This window comes from Callorhinus ursinus, unplaced genomic scaffold, assembly GCF_003265705.2.
Source record: "Callorhinus ursinus isolate GAN/ISIS: 27379988/994484 unplaced genomic scaffold, GSC_fseal_2.0 scaffold4, whole genome shotgun sequence".
Lineage (NCBI taxonomy): Eukaryota > Metazoa > Chordata > Mammalia > Carnivora > Otariidae > Callorhinus > Callorhinus ursinus.
In genome coordinates, this window is record NW_027397066.1 from 51,485,153 (window position 1) to 51,499,513 (window position 14,361).

Here is a 14,361-nt window from a genome sequence, read left to right on the forward strand (position 1 = left end):
GAGCCTGCTATGACATGTTCTAATTTTGCATCCAAGACATATTTATTGTACAATAGCATTTAGGTCATTTCCATGTCATCCAGTTCAATGCTTCCCAAACTATGTAGGACAAAATATCACTCCTTAAGAAATTCTATGATGCATTTGTAAAATACAATGAAATAAATTGCTAGAAAAAATGAAATACTGATAAACTAATTACAATTCTCATTTAGAAAAATTATTTGATTGAACGAGCACAAAATTAATCTTTCAAATTGTTAGGATAGTTTACAAATGTCCACTTCCAACTATTAGATTCAATAATGGAAATTTCAACCAACTGTTCCTGGGACAAATAACATATCAGCTTATCAGGGATCATAAGTAGTACACAAAGAAGTTGTCATCTCAGTTTGATCATGAGGAATAGATGTGAATTAGATAGACGATTGTGACAGAACACTCCAGGCACAAGAATCAAATTTTACCCAAACTCAAAGAATGGAAATTACAATATTTTGGGGGGAGCAGGTGAGTAATATTGAATGTTAAAAATGGAGTAATAAAGGGTAAAAAGTAAACCCAGGTATGTGAATCAGACTACACGAGTCAATATAGAGTTGAAGAATGAAGAGTTAGAGACAATTAAGTTTTTCAAGACTTCTGCTGCCTATAAAAGAAAGGCTTTCTAGGAAACTCAAATTTCATATTACCCATAGACTGTCATCCCCATTCTAGACTGGATTCCCCCCAAATCACTGTACCTAAATCGATCTGACTAAAGTAAACAATGAACACTATCCCACTTAATACCTGGGGTACTTGTTGTATTTTTTTGTGCTTCTTAGCTGCATCTACTGATCTCCCCCTTCTCACTCAAATATTTCTTCTTAGCTTTCTGTGAGGAAGGAGTTACCATATTTCTTCTGTATCTCTGGAAACTTCTCATTTTCCTTTTCAATCCCCCCCTTATTTAAGATCTGTTCATATTGGAATTCCTCAGGTCTCTATCATTGGTTCTTTTCTTTCCTTATTCATTGTACTGTTCTTTTAAATTTTATCTTCCATACTACAATGACTGCAAGAACCACCTATACATTTGTAATCCCTAAGTCGACATACTTAAACATGACCACTTTTCTGAGTTCTAGATCTTCATACCCAGACGCCTACAGGTTATCTCTTTTTGGATATTTCACAAAGACCTCCAACTTAAAAAGAACAAAACTGAGTTCTTGCTTCCTACCACTTCTCTACTTGTCTGCACCAAAAACAAGAAAGGAAACAATTCCACACCTGAAACTAATATTAAACCTTATGTTAACTAACTGGAATTTAAATAAAAACTTGAAAAAGAAAACAAACACACACCAACAAAAATGAGTCAGTAAATTATACCATTCTCAGGATCTCAGTTGCTCAAATAGCAATTCAACATCATACTTTCATCCTCCCTGGCTCTTATTTTTTACAAGCAAACAAGTCCTGTTCTTTCTGTCTCCCGTGTCTGTCATCTCCTCCTATTTCCCTTCCGTTGTATTCACTGTCTGAGCCACACATAAACATCATTCCTCCAAGGAGATTCTCCTGTTTCACAGATTATCTCCCTTTGTTTACCACCTCAAATTACCTTGTTTCCTCTGAGTGTGTAGATATCTTTGCAGTTAACATTACTTGTACAGTGTTTGGCTTCCACAGGAAAGAATTGAATCTATGAGAATACGAATCGCATCTGGTCGAGTTAATGCATTATCTCGAACACGTGATAAAACACTAGACAAATGTCTTAACAAATACCTATTGAATTAATAAATGGTTGACTGTGACACTATAGGACCTCAAAATATAGAGCTGGAGAACCACTGATTCTGGTAAATTTCAACTCTTCTCTTTCAAGCTGCATCCTCCAAAACTTACTCATTTATGTTAACCTTCTAAAAGAGTATCATTGCATCTCATATACTACAGGAGATAAAATGGCATCTTCTTTATAGCTTCACTATAAACAAAAACAGTTTTCTTGCGTGGTGATATATTTGGAAAATGGCAAAATGTAAACATAATTTAATTGAATGCACATAATAGTTTATATTTGTTTTATAAATGTTATTCATGAATAGTTTTCTAGAGTATATTCTTTTTTCTCTATGTATTGATGTGCAATGTTTATATATCCATTGACATCTTTCATGATATATCATAGTATAGGTACCCAATGCATATTATTTGGAGTATGATAATTAGATATAGGATGCTAGAAACTGATGTTACAAAGATGGCCCCTATGACCGTACTTCCTAATTCTAATGCTTCCTATCATTTCAGAAAGGAACCATAATGACTGACATGAAAAATGACTAAATTCTTACAGTTATAATAGACAGGTATTAATTTAATTATTTTTCCATGTCAGTGGAATAATAATATTACTGATATACTGCCACTATCTAAAATGCAGGATTCAGGGCGCCTGGGTGGCTCAGTCGGTTGAGCGACTGCCTTCGGCTCAGGTCATGATCCTGGAGTCCCAGGATCGAGTCCCGCATCAGGCTCCCTGCTCGGCGGGGAGTCTGCTTCTCCCTCTGACCCTCTTCCCTCTCGTGCTCTCTATCTCTCATTTTCTCTCTCTCTCTCTCTCAAATAAATAAATAAATAAATAAATAAAATCTTTAAAAAAATAAAATGCAGGATTCATTTATAGAAAACCAATGATGTGATGGACACATTGCTATATTTTTCATATTTACATGAATATAAAAGCTCTAGGTAATCCTGGAAGATATTTACTGTGCTGTGATTTGGTATTTATTCTACTTATAAAAGCAAGAATTAGAGTAGTTAAGTAACATGTTAAGATGATAAGACATTAATAATTTGCCCAGCTCAAATGCAGACACAAATGTCTGACTTCTGTGCATAAACCACTGCACCACGTTGCCTCTCATGGCACTATGTATTTGTTAAGTATATTAGGTTCACTTTTTCTGAGAGAACTCTAAGTCAGGGCAGATAATACTAAAATATATTAAGATCAAAGTACACTGATTCTTTTGAAATTAGAATTTCAAGCCGTATTACGGAATTTCCTAGCATATCCAAAAAGAGGAGTGGGCATTGAGGCTCCTCTGGGGTGATAGAAAATGATTATGTTAGTTACCTCTTTGGGGAGGAATTGTTCATCTCAACTCCTTAGTTTTTAATGATATAAACATTTTGAGCATATCTGCTGCTTAATTTATTATTAAAGATACTTCAAAGATATTTCAAAGTTTGAATATTAATTAATGCTATTTTATGTCTGTACATAAAAAATAGAAACAAAGCTTTGGAAACATCTTTCATATCAAATGGAAGGGAAATAGACATTCTTCAAAAATAGCACCTCTAGGGGCGCCTGGGTGGCTCAATCGTTAAGCGTCTGCCATTGGCTCATGTCAGGATCCCAGGGTCCTGGGATCGAGCCCCACATTGGGCTCTCTGCTCAGCGGGAAGCCTGCTTCTCCCTCTCCCACTCCCCCTGCTTGTGTTCCTTCTCTCGCTGTGTCTTTCTCTGTCAAATTAAAAAAAAAAAAAGCACCTCTAACAAAACAGATGAACATAGGGGAAAGAAAAAACAAAAAGAGGGAGGCAAATCATAAATGAGACTCTTAACTATAGAGAACAAACTGAGGGTTGCTGGAGGGAAGGTTGTGGAGGATGGGTTAAATGGGTGATGGGTATTTAGGAGGGCACTTTGATGAGCACTGGGTGTTATATGTAAGTGCTGAGTCACAAATTCTACACCTGAAACAAATATTACACTATATGTTAACTAAATAAATTTAAATAAAAACTTGAAACATTAAAAAAAAGAAGATGGTGAATGAAAGGTACAAAAAAAAAAAATAGCATCTCTGTCCTGAAACACATTGTCTGTATCAGAAGTCAGATTCAGATGTTCTGTCCCAATCATGAAATTAAAGAGACCATGAGATTTTGGGCTAGTGAAAATCATTGGCATCTGTCAAGTGGTAGTGTATAGTAGTTAAGAGCAAAGCCCAGAACATATATTGGCCAGTGCAAAACTCGGTTCTAATTCACACTAATTTCTTCAAGTCTCTATGCCACTATTCTTCCTTTATAAATGGACGAATAGTAATACTTAAATTCTTTTTACAGTAAATGATAATAAAGGGCATAGATATTGGATTATGTCCAAAGACAAAGTAAAAACAGTCAGATTGACATTACAATTCTGTTCTATGTGAATTCAAAGTTCATAAGCTTCAACTATATCATGCTCTCAATAAGAAATAGGAAGAAGGGCATTGAGGTGGAAAGAAGAAAAAAGGGGAGAAAGAGGTGAATGGTAGAGGAGGAAAAGAGGAAGAAGAAAAAAGAAGAGATGGAGGAGAAGGAAGGAAAGGAATGAAAGAAAAATAAGATATTGTCATTTGTATACACATGAAATTCTAAAAACTGCCATGAGGATATTTTAAGACAGATGTCATTCTTATTTTACAAATGAACAAATTGAGGCATATATATGCTTAATTGCATGCTGCCCAAGGTAAAATAATAAGTGACATTATTAGAAATTAAGAATTCTCAAAATTTCTAACTAAAGTATTAAAAATGCAATTTTTATTCAGTCTGACTACCCTATAATTCTCTCTAGTATTTTCTGGTAAAAACTGATATTTTTACCATTAGAAGGACTGGAAAATTACTGGGTGTTTTCTTTTATTTGTAAGTGTCTTTCTTTAACATAAAATGTTTTTATTAGCTTCAGGTGTACAATATAGTAATTCAACAATTCCATATATCACCCAGTGCTCATCACAATAAGTGCACTCCTATAAGTAGTCTTTAAAATGCTTCTTAAAGTTTTGACATAGAGCAAACAAAATAATAGGAGAAAGAGGGCTCTTGAGGTCAAGTTCCTTGGAGAACAGTTTAAAAAAAATGGGAAGATATTGGAAACATTTATCAATCCTAGCTTTTAGAGTTCTTGCTGTGCTCTTGAATCATCAATATATCACTAGATAAGCTTCTGACATTTTACAAAATAGAAGTGAGACAGGGATAGTGAGTGACTGAAAATAACTCACTGTTAAAGTTTAAAAAATTATTTTTCATATATTTTATGCTCCAATAAAACAAGAATGATATTTACATTTTAAGTCAGCTCTCCATCTAACCATCTTTGATTAGTCATATTATTTTAATCATGAGATATAACTAAATTAGTTGAATAACTATCCCCATCTTCATTGTCTGCCTTGTGAAAAATTTATTAACTTTTTTTTTAAAGATTTTATTTATTTGACAGAGAGAGACACAGCGAGGGGGGGAACACGGGCAGGGGGAGAGGGAGAGGGAGAGGGAGAGGGAGAGGGAGAGGGAGAGGCAGGCCTCCTGCCGAGCAGGGAGCCCGATCCCAGGATCCTGGGATCATGACCTGAGCCGAAGACAGACGCTTAGCGACTGAGCCACCCAGGCGCCCCCTTATTAGCTTTTTAAAATCAGAACCTGACTGTCAGTAAATTATACCCGAATACAAGGTTAAATACTATACATCTTTTTTGGGAGCAAACTAGGAAGAATTTTTCGGCATTTAGTGAAATGGTTTAATCAAATGTCTTTTTCTGTGAATATATTTTTTCAATAATAATTTTTTTAAAGATTTTTATTTATTTTTTTGAGAGCGAGACAATGAGAGACAGAGAGCATGAGAGGGGGAGGGTCAGAGGGAGAAGCAGACTTCCTGCTGAGCAGGGAGCCCGATGCGGGAGGGACTCCAGGACCATGACCTGAGCCGAAGGCAGTCGCCCAACCGACTGAGCCACGCGGGCGCCCGATAATTTGATTTAGAGAATAGTAAAAAGTACTTTCAAATATCCTGCTCCTTCATCCCAAAACTATTACTGCTAAACATGAGTGCATTGTCAAATTTACACATTTCTTGAACAGACATCATTTATTCAATACATGTTGGTTAAACACCTTTGTTGTATGTGTTTGTTAAATATTTTCTTTGTGCCAGCCACTGTTCTGAATGTTGGAAAAACAGGAATGGAAAAAAAAAAACAAAACAGATCCCAGATTTTGTGAAGTTGGCATACCAGGAGTATGCCAAATAATAAACAAAATGAAAAGGAAAAATAAACACTATGTTAGATGGTATTAAGTAGTAGTAAAGAAATAGAACAGGAAAAGGTAATAGAGAATACTGGCATATTTTACAATTAAAAAAAAAAAGGTAGTTAGCAAAAGCCCCCAAAGAAAAAGTGACAATTAAGTAGACCTAAATAAGACACTGACTAATTTTATGTAGGAAATGATATTATCTGACATGGTCTAACAGGCTAGTCCTGGTTGCTATGTAAGGAATATACTGAAGATGCTAAGAACAGAAGTAGAGGAAAGATTTAAGAGTGCTAACAGTAGAGGAGGTGAAAATTTGTCAGTTTGGATATATTTGAAAGTATCACTGAAAAGATGGATTAGATGTGGGGTGTGAGATTAAGATACGAGTTATGATGTCTTTAAGTGTTTGGCTTGAGGTATTTGAAGGATGTAGTTGCCACTTATTGACTTGGGAAACTGTGATAAAATCTGGGGGTGAGACCAAGTGCTCAGTTTTAGATATACTAAGTTTGAGATGCCTAGTAAACATCCATATAGATGGATAGGTAGTACACAAATAGAAACATGGATAGATGCATAGGTAAATACATACACAGATACATACATAGATGTATACATACATATATAAATGAATTTTCAGTTCAGGAGAAAAGGAGAAGCTATAAGTCATCAATAGATAATATTCAAAGCTATGGGACACAATGAGTAAATATGGGGAGAAGTTCTGATGACCGAGTTAATGACAATCCATACCTACTTAAATCAGATGATGAAGCAGCAAGAGGAAAGGGAGAAGCAATGGGTAAGTTTTAAAATATGTGTCTATTATCCTGAAACACACATCGTGAAAGTTTTTTAAGAAGGAGGAGATGCTTATCCAGCAAATGTTGCTGTACACTAAAATGAAGTGTGAGGGTTGACCTTTGGATTTAGCAAAGAATTAACCACTGCCTCACTGGTGATCTTGGCAAGTTCAAACTCTGACAAGTTAAGGAGGTAAATGCTTGAATGGAGTAGGTTTAGAAGAGAATGAGAAGAGGAAATGTGGATAGACAATATGAACAGGATGAAAGTAATCAGAGAAATGGGGCAGAAGCTGGAGAAGACAGTGAAAGCAAGAGGTTTTGGTTTGTTTATTTAGAGTGTGTGTGTGTGTGTGTGTGTGTGTGTGTGTGTGTGTGTGTGACATTAGGTAAAAGAACATGATTCAGTACATCTTCTTTAACCCCAGGAATTCTCTCAATGCTTTGTTTCATGAATATCTTTAGTAGATACCTTGTCCATTTTGAAATTTAAATTATAGTATCTAGATAACAAACTAAATTTCTACTAGAGGTCAGCATGTATTACTAAAATACATACATTCCAGGGAATGTATTCCGGTGACATAAATGAGGGGTACTACCTTGTTCAATTCTTGGTAGTCTTTGGTCATCCACCATGAATCATGTAGCTTTTTTACTGGCCACACCAGGCCATGGAAAACACTGTAGGTGAGGCATGCAATATCCACTTGGTACAATTTTTGGATATTTTCTCCTATTTCCTTATGCTCTCCAGTCAATTCATATTGTTTGAAAGTTACCACTCTTCGGGGGGCCTGCGTGGCTCATTGTTAAGTGTCTGCCTTTGGCTTGGGTCATGATCCCAGGGTCTTGGGATCGAGCCCTGCATCGGGCTCCCTGCTCAGCAGGAAGTCTGCTTCTTACTCTCCCACTCCCTCTGCTTGTGTTCCCTCTCTCACTGTGTCTCCCTCTGTCAAATAAATAATAAAATCTTAAAAAAAGCAAATCATAAATATTAAAAATTAAATAAAATACATATGTTCTACCCAAGGCATTTGAATATTTGAATATGTATATCTAACCTAAACATTATAACAATTCATGTCAATGGACAATTATCAAGAAGTCAAATTTAAACTCTGTGCCAGGATCACAAAGCTCATCACTTATTTTTTCTTGAATATTTATGCACATTAATTTGATCTCTCCAAATGATTATTAAAACTAAGAAAACTATAACTTATCCCTATTGTGTTCAAGGCACCATGCTAAGGATGTTACATATATTATTCCTACTTTTCAGTCTAAGCTTACAAAATAGATTTTACTAACCTATTTTCTAAATAAGGTGGTGGTGATCAGCAATCCAGCAAGTTGCCTGAGCCTTGATAAATATGATTGATGAAGCAGGGATTCAGTCCAGATATACTTAGTTCCAAAGTACACGACCTTTAACTTTTACTACTTTATAAGACAGTACTTACTGAAAGACAGGGACTCAGTCATAAGCAACACTTATTTAGTATACTGAGTAAAGCTAAGTACAATGAAAGGCACTTAACATGACCTTACTGCTTATATAGCTGTTACTTTGTCTAAGAAAAACAGTATCTTGAACAACAAACAAAATCAATCTTTCTCATGTTTACAGATTTGAACTTTTAAGAGTCATGAAGCAAAAAAATGTACATTACTCCAGATTTTTTTCTTTTAAATGTCTTGCATTATCGAGACAATTTATCAAATTACAAAATGAAAATGAGACAAAACAAAACCAGTTCTCCTGACAAGTCGAACACTTCTATGTTGTAAGTTGCACATCATACAGTGTCATTGCACAATAAAGGCTGGTGTGGAATCCAGAAGTAATCCCCTCATTGGCCTGCTGAGTTTCCCCAAAGGTTTGCCACTGAAGGTGCGATTACCAGGACTATTCAAATGCAAGCAATATTTCTGAACCAATATTCTTAAGCCAAACCCTTATCTCTGAAGAATGCTGGTTTTCTGCATGCTTAATTTTGTGTGTGTGCAACTTAAGTAATAACTGAAAATGTAAGCCTCCATGTCTTACCTTTAAATACGATCTCAATATCAAAATTTAAATGTATGGGAAAAATAATTTGCAGCCCATTAGCAGGTTCTCACTTTAAGGTGGATTCTGCATCAAGGTTTAGACACATATCAGAAAGGACACAAAACCAGTCTCATTTTAGAATCTTGGTTTTTGGGAATCCTTGACGAGTTTAATATCCATCCCATTCATTATCTTATTTCTTTTCATTTACTTGTAATTTTCTTATAAGTTTTAAATTTTCAAAAGTGACATGATTTAAACATCAGCAACTTCTGGATGATTTTTTGTTTTATCTTATTCCTGTATGATATAAAAAAATCCAAAAACTTTATTGGGATACTAAAATAGAAGGAAATTAGAACATGCATGAAATTCATAAGCTAAAATTCTGTTATTAATAATATATATTCATCATTTATATATGATTCTAGTATAGAAAAAATGTGATTTGGAATTGCATATACATAGTTTTGAATCTCTTGCATTCCACTTACGACCTGTATGAACTTGTAAAAGTTCTCTGTCTTTTATTTCCATCTGTAAATAAAAGTTAGTGTCACCCAACTAATAGGTTGGTCATAGTGTTATAATTACTAAGTAAGAAAGTACATATGATCTTCAGCAATTAAAAGCAGTAAACAGTTTTGTCTCTTTCCCCGTTACCCAAAATCATAGGTATATTTAAATGAAATCAGTGATTGAATTTTATTTTTAGAACAATAGCAAAAAACTTATTTAACGTGTCTTTATAGCAAAATAAATGAAGATATATTATTTTTAAAAATATCGATCTTTCACAAATTCAATTACTAGTGACTTTTCAAACTTATGAAAAACTAAAAATGTTTTAAATATTAAATACACATATGTATATCCATGATGTACGCATATATTTATGTGTTAATTTTCTAACCTAGGAAGTATGTATTTTATCTTTCCTGAGTGAAACATCTGTGATATGAATATAAAAATGTAACATATTCAGCAAGACTGATTTTTAGTCACTTAAACACGGTAATTTTGAAATAAGTAAACTTTTCATAAAAAGTGAGATGTTCATTTTTCAAAACAATTAACTCTAAATAATTTTTAAATGACTAGACTGTATCATATATGCTAAACATTTTTTAGTAAATTTAGCACCTTTTGCTTGCTATTTTCTATGAACACTAATAGAACTCTATGATAATTTGAATATGTAATGAAGTACATGGAGAGAAAAACCTAGAGAAATTTTGTTACATAGGCTGAGAAGCTGAGCACCGGAAATTTTACCTCTGGACATTGGTCAACGTTAACAAAAAAAAGCAGAACCTAATAATTATTAGCTACCATTTAAACTGACTATGAAAGACACAATACATATCTTCCACTGAAACAATATATGAAGTATCTATCTTACTATTCATAAAACTAACATTAAAAGCCAAGAATATATTTTGATACAACCTTGTAAGCATTAAATCGAGTGATCAATAATCTTCCGGGCAGGTAAAAGAAATTTAACGAATGAATATAACTTACCTTATCCACAATACATATCTGCTTTCTTGTTTGAGCATCGAGTATTTCAATCTCAAAGTGCGCAGTTTTTGAATGTTTAACTACTGGAGCTGATTTTAGAGGGCCTGCTGAGAGCACAAGTTGCGACAAACAATGAAAGTTTCTCAAGTCATTCTTCAGCATGGACCGTGTAACTCCTCGGGAAAATATTTCTCTCTTGCGTTCCGAAGCAAGGGACTTGCGCCTTTTGAACATTGTGTGAACTAGCAGGAGAATCTGTCATGTCAACAGAAGACACTTGCAAGTATGTTGCCTTGCACCAGTTTAAATACTGCTGGTGAACCCGGAAAAGGTCAAGTGCCATGCCTTTCCAAGAGTTGTTTTATTTAGCAGGCTTGAAAACAATGACTGATCTATTTCTATATATAACACGCTATTGTAAATTGCGGCAGTGTAGAGGATTACTTTACCAGCATCCCAATTATTTCTTGCTTTCCCCTTTTATCTCTGCTTCTTAATATGGTCACTAATATCTGAAATTCCAAAGCACGAAAAGAGTAGAAAGAGTTTTTATTATAAATTCTGTATGCACGAATCTTCAAGTACATATGTTATTATTCACACATTCACATTTAGATGTATTTAAAATTAGCATACAGCTATCTTACAGATAAATTTAAAAACACCTAGTGCATTATTACATAACAAAAACTTTTATAAATCCTGCCTAAGATAAAGATTTGTGGCATGTTTTAAATACATAAATGAATAATGTTTTTTTATTTTATTTTAAATAAATTTATTTAAATAAATTATTTTTATTTTATTTAATTTAAATAATTTTTTATTTTAAATAAATAAATGTAAATGTATAAAAATATATATTTAATATATAAATATAAAACATGCTACATATAATATAATGTAATATAAATAATATGTATTATATATACAAATGTGTATATATATGATACAAATGGATGAATTCTTCACTTTGTACAGGGAATAGAAAGATGGCAAGTCATCCACGAGATTGGAATATGTAGAAAGCCATTTTATAATTTAAGGAAAAAGAAGTAAATTTCATTTTAACATTTCTACACATTATATTTATTGGGAAATCTTTGAATTTATATACGAAATTAGAACTAACCACCACATTTACCACAACACTAAACTATGGCAAATTGAAATAATCGCAAAATTAACAATGAAAAGTGTTAACCTGTAAAAAAGACTCCAAGTACTCAGATACGGGTATATCTGGTAAAGAAACAACTGAGGGATGCCTGCGTGGCTCAATCAGTTAAGCGGTGGCCTTCGGCTCAGGGGTTGGAGGGCCACATTGGGCCCTTTGCTCCCCAGGGAGCCTGCTTCTTCCTTGTCCTGCTGCACCCCCTGCTTGTGCTCTCTCTCTCTCTTTCAAATAAATAAATAAAATCTTAAAAAGAAAAAAAAAAGAAACAACTGAAAACTATCCAAAACATATTGTCATTGATTCAAAGGGATATTACAGGAAAGTATTCTGAGATGTCATTTTTAATGATGACATGAAAAGCAAAATGGTTAAAATTATATAGGGGTGTGGGGCACATGGGTGGCTCAGTCCATTAAGCAACTGAGTTGAGTTCAGCTCAGGTCTTGATCTCAGGGTGGTGAGTTCAAACCCCATATTGTGGATCCCACTTAAAACAATAATAATAATTACAGAGGGGTGAATCTATAAATCTATATGAGGCTAAAATTTACTTTTATAATTATAAAAGTAATGTATTGATTTTTAATTTTGACCAAACATTATGCACTAGAGATCCATTTACATTGTTCAGTTATGATTTCATCCTCTAGACAACCATTGTACTCAATATTTAATCTTTTGAAAACATACAAGACAGGAATATATATGTCTATGTATGTGTGCATTTGTGTGTGCATGTATTTACACACACACACACACACACACACACACGTGTTGTGTAATTTCATCACTCCAGTTGTCCAGGACTCCAAACTCACAAAATGAATCATCCTTAACTTCTCCCTCTCTCTGACACCTCAGTTCCCATCCCTCAGAAATCCAGAACACGGTCTTCTCACCACCCCATGCTACCTTCAAAACATCAATCTCATCTGTATTGCTTTTCCAAACTAGTCCCCTGTGTCAATACTGGTCAATCTAGTATCATTTTAATACAGCAGCTAGAGTGATCAGGGTCCTTGCTAAAGCAGATAATGCAATAATCTGCTCAGCACACAGCAGATGCTTCCTATTTTATGGAATAAAAAAGCTAAAGTTCTCTGCAAAGGTCTATAGGGTCTAAATCATCAGCACTTTGTTATATCACTGATCTCAACCCTTAAACTATCTACAGTGCCTACAACCATGTCTGGTACAAAGTAGGTGCCCAAAAAACATATATATTAAATAAATAAATAAACAAACAATCAGTAAATGTATCTTGGAGGTGTAGGCAGAATGGTGTGATGCTAATAGAATGCTCAGGTAAACTATTGTCTTATATTAAAATGACATAAACTCAACCTGTATGTCTCTTCAAATACAGTTTCTGTTTAAAAAAAAAAACAGTCTAAAGGACATAGGAGCCAAATTGAAAGAGCTCCCATTGACAAAGCCGGAATAATCCCAGTAAGGAAATAAATACTGATGATAATGGAATCTAACTTAAAGAACATGATAAACATCCATGAGTCCATACTTTTATGAATAAATTATTAAATAATAAATAAACAAATGGGCATAAGGGATGATTTTCCTTACACAAGAATTCCAAATAGTATACACACATATTCTCCTCCTGAGTGTGGGTTTCACTTAGTGACACACTTGCAAAAAAAAAAATTAAAGGAAAATGGAAACTCTATAGAGGAAAAACAGGTGGGCAGACAGCATTTTAACTGAGAGGCCAAGTTGACTATCACCATGAAAAGTCATGTTAATATCATGTACTCACAGGTACCATGAGATGAAGATGCTTCACCCCTGGGGTATTCTACCAAAAGTTCACTTCCTCAATCTAAACATGAGAAAACATCAGACAAACACAAACAGAAACAGTACTTAATACTCTTCAAAACTGTCAAACATTTGAAAAATAAGGAAAAATTGAGAGACTGTAGCAGATCAAAAGAAGATTTATGGTAACATGACTAAAAAATGCAATGGTGTCCAAATTGTTTCCTGGAACAGAAAATTAGTGGAAAAAACGGTGAAAAGATAATAACGTGTGTAGTTTAATTAATAGTGTTGTGCCAATGACACTTTCTGAATTTTGATAAATATACCATGGTTATACAAGATGTTAAAATTAGGGGAAGCTGGGTAAAAAGTACACAAAAACCACTCTGTACCTCCTTTTCAATGTTTTTGTAGAACTATTCCAAAATGCAAAGCATAAAATAAACACACACCTGCACTGACATATAAAATAAGGAATGGAGAAGGAGAAAAAAATGGAAATGAAAAACATTTTAAAGAGCAAACTTTCAGGTTTTCATCTGTGTCAATCACACAACTTAAAAATTTGTGTAGAGAATAAAAATGAAATCCTTAAAAAAGTAAAATAGAAAAAGTTTACAGAAAGATGCGGTGTCAAAAAATGTCTTTATTCTAATTGCATTTATTTATAATAAAGTATAAAGGATGGGGGTTAAGATATTACTGTTCTTTTTTTTTAAAGATTTTATTTATTTATTTGACAGAGACACAGTGAGAGAGGGAACACAAGCAGGGGGAGTGGGAGAGGGAGAAGCAGGCTTCCTGCCGAGCAGGGAGCCTAATGTGGGGCTCCATCCCAGGACCCTGGGATCATGACCTGAGCCGAAGGCAGATGCTTAACGACTGAGCCACCCAGGCACCCCTATTGTTAT

The 14,361-nt window shown here is 34.2% G+C and overlaps 1 protein-coding gene across 3 annotated transcripts in view; it reads right to left on the reverse strand.

Annotated features, from left to right (window-relative positions):
• TECRL (trans-2,3-enoyl-CoA reductase like) overlaps nucleotides 1–10,761 on the reverse strand; it is a 111,996-nt gene extending 101,235 nt beyond the window's left edge. For all 3 annotated transcript variants that reach the window (XM_025887752.2, XM_073891167.1, XM_073891168.1), the window contains exon 1: nucleotides 10,495–10,761. In XM_025887752.2, coding sequence (XP_025743537.1) covers nucleotides 10,495–10,728 — 234 coding nt within the window. In that variant the 5' untranslated portion in view covers nucleotides 10,729–10,761. The remainder of the gene's footprint in view (nucleotides 1–10,494) is intronic.
• Nucleotides 10,762–14,361: the final 3,600 nt, after the last annotated feature.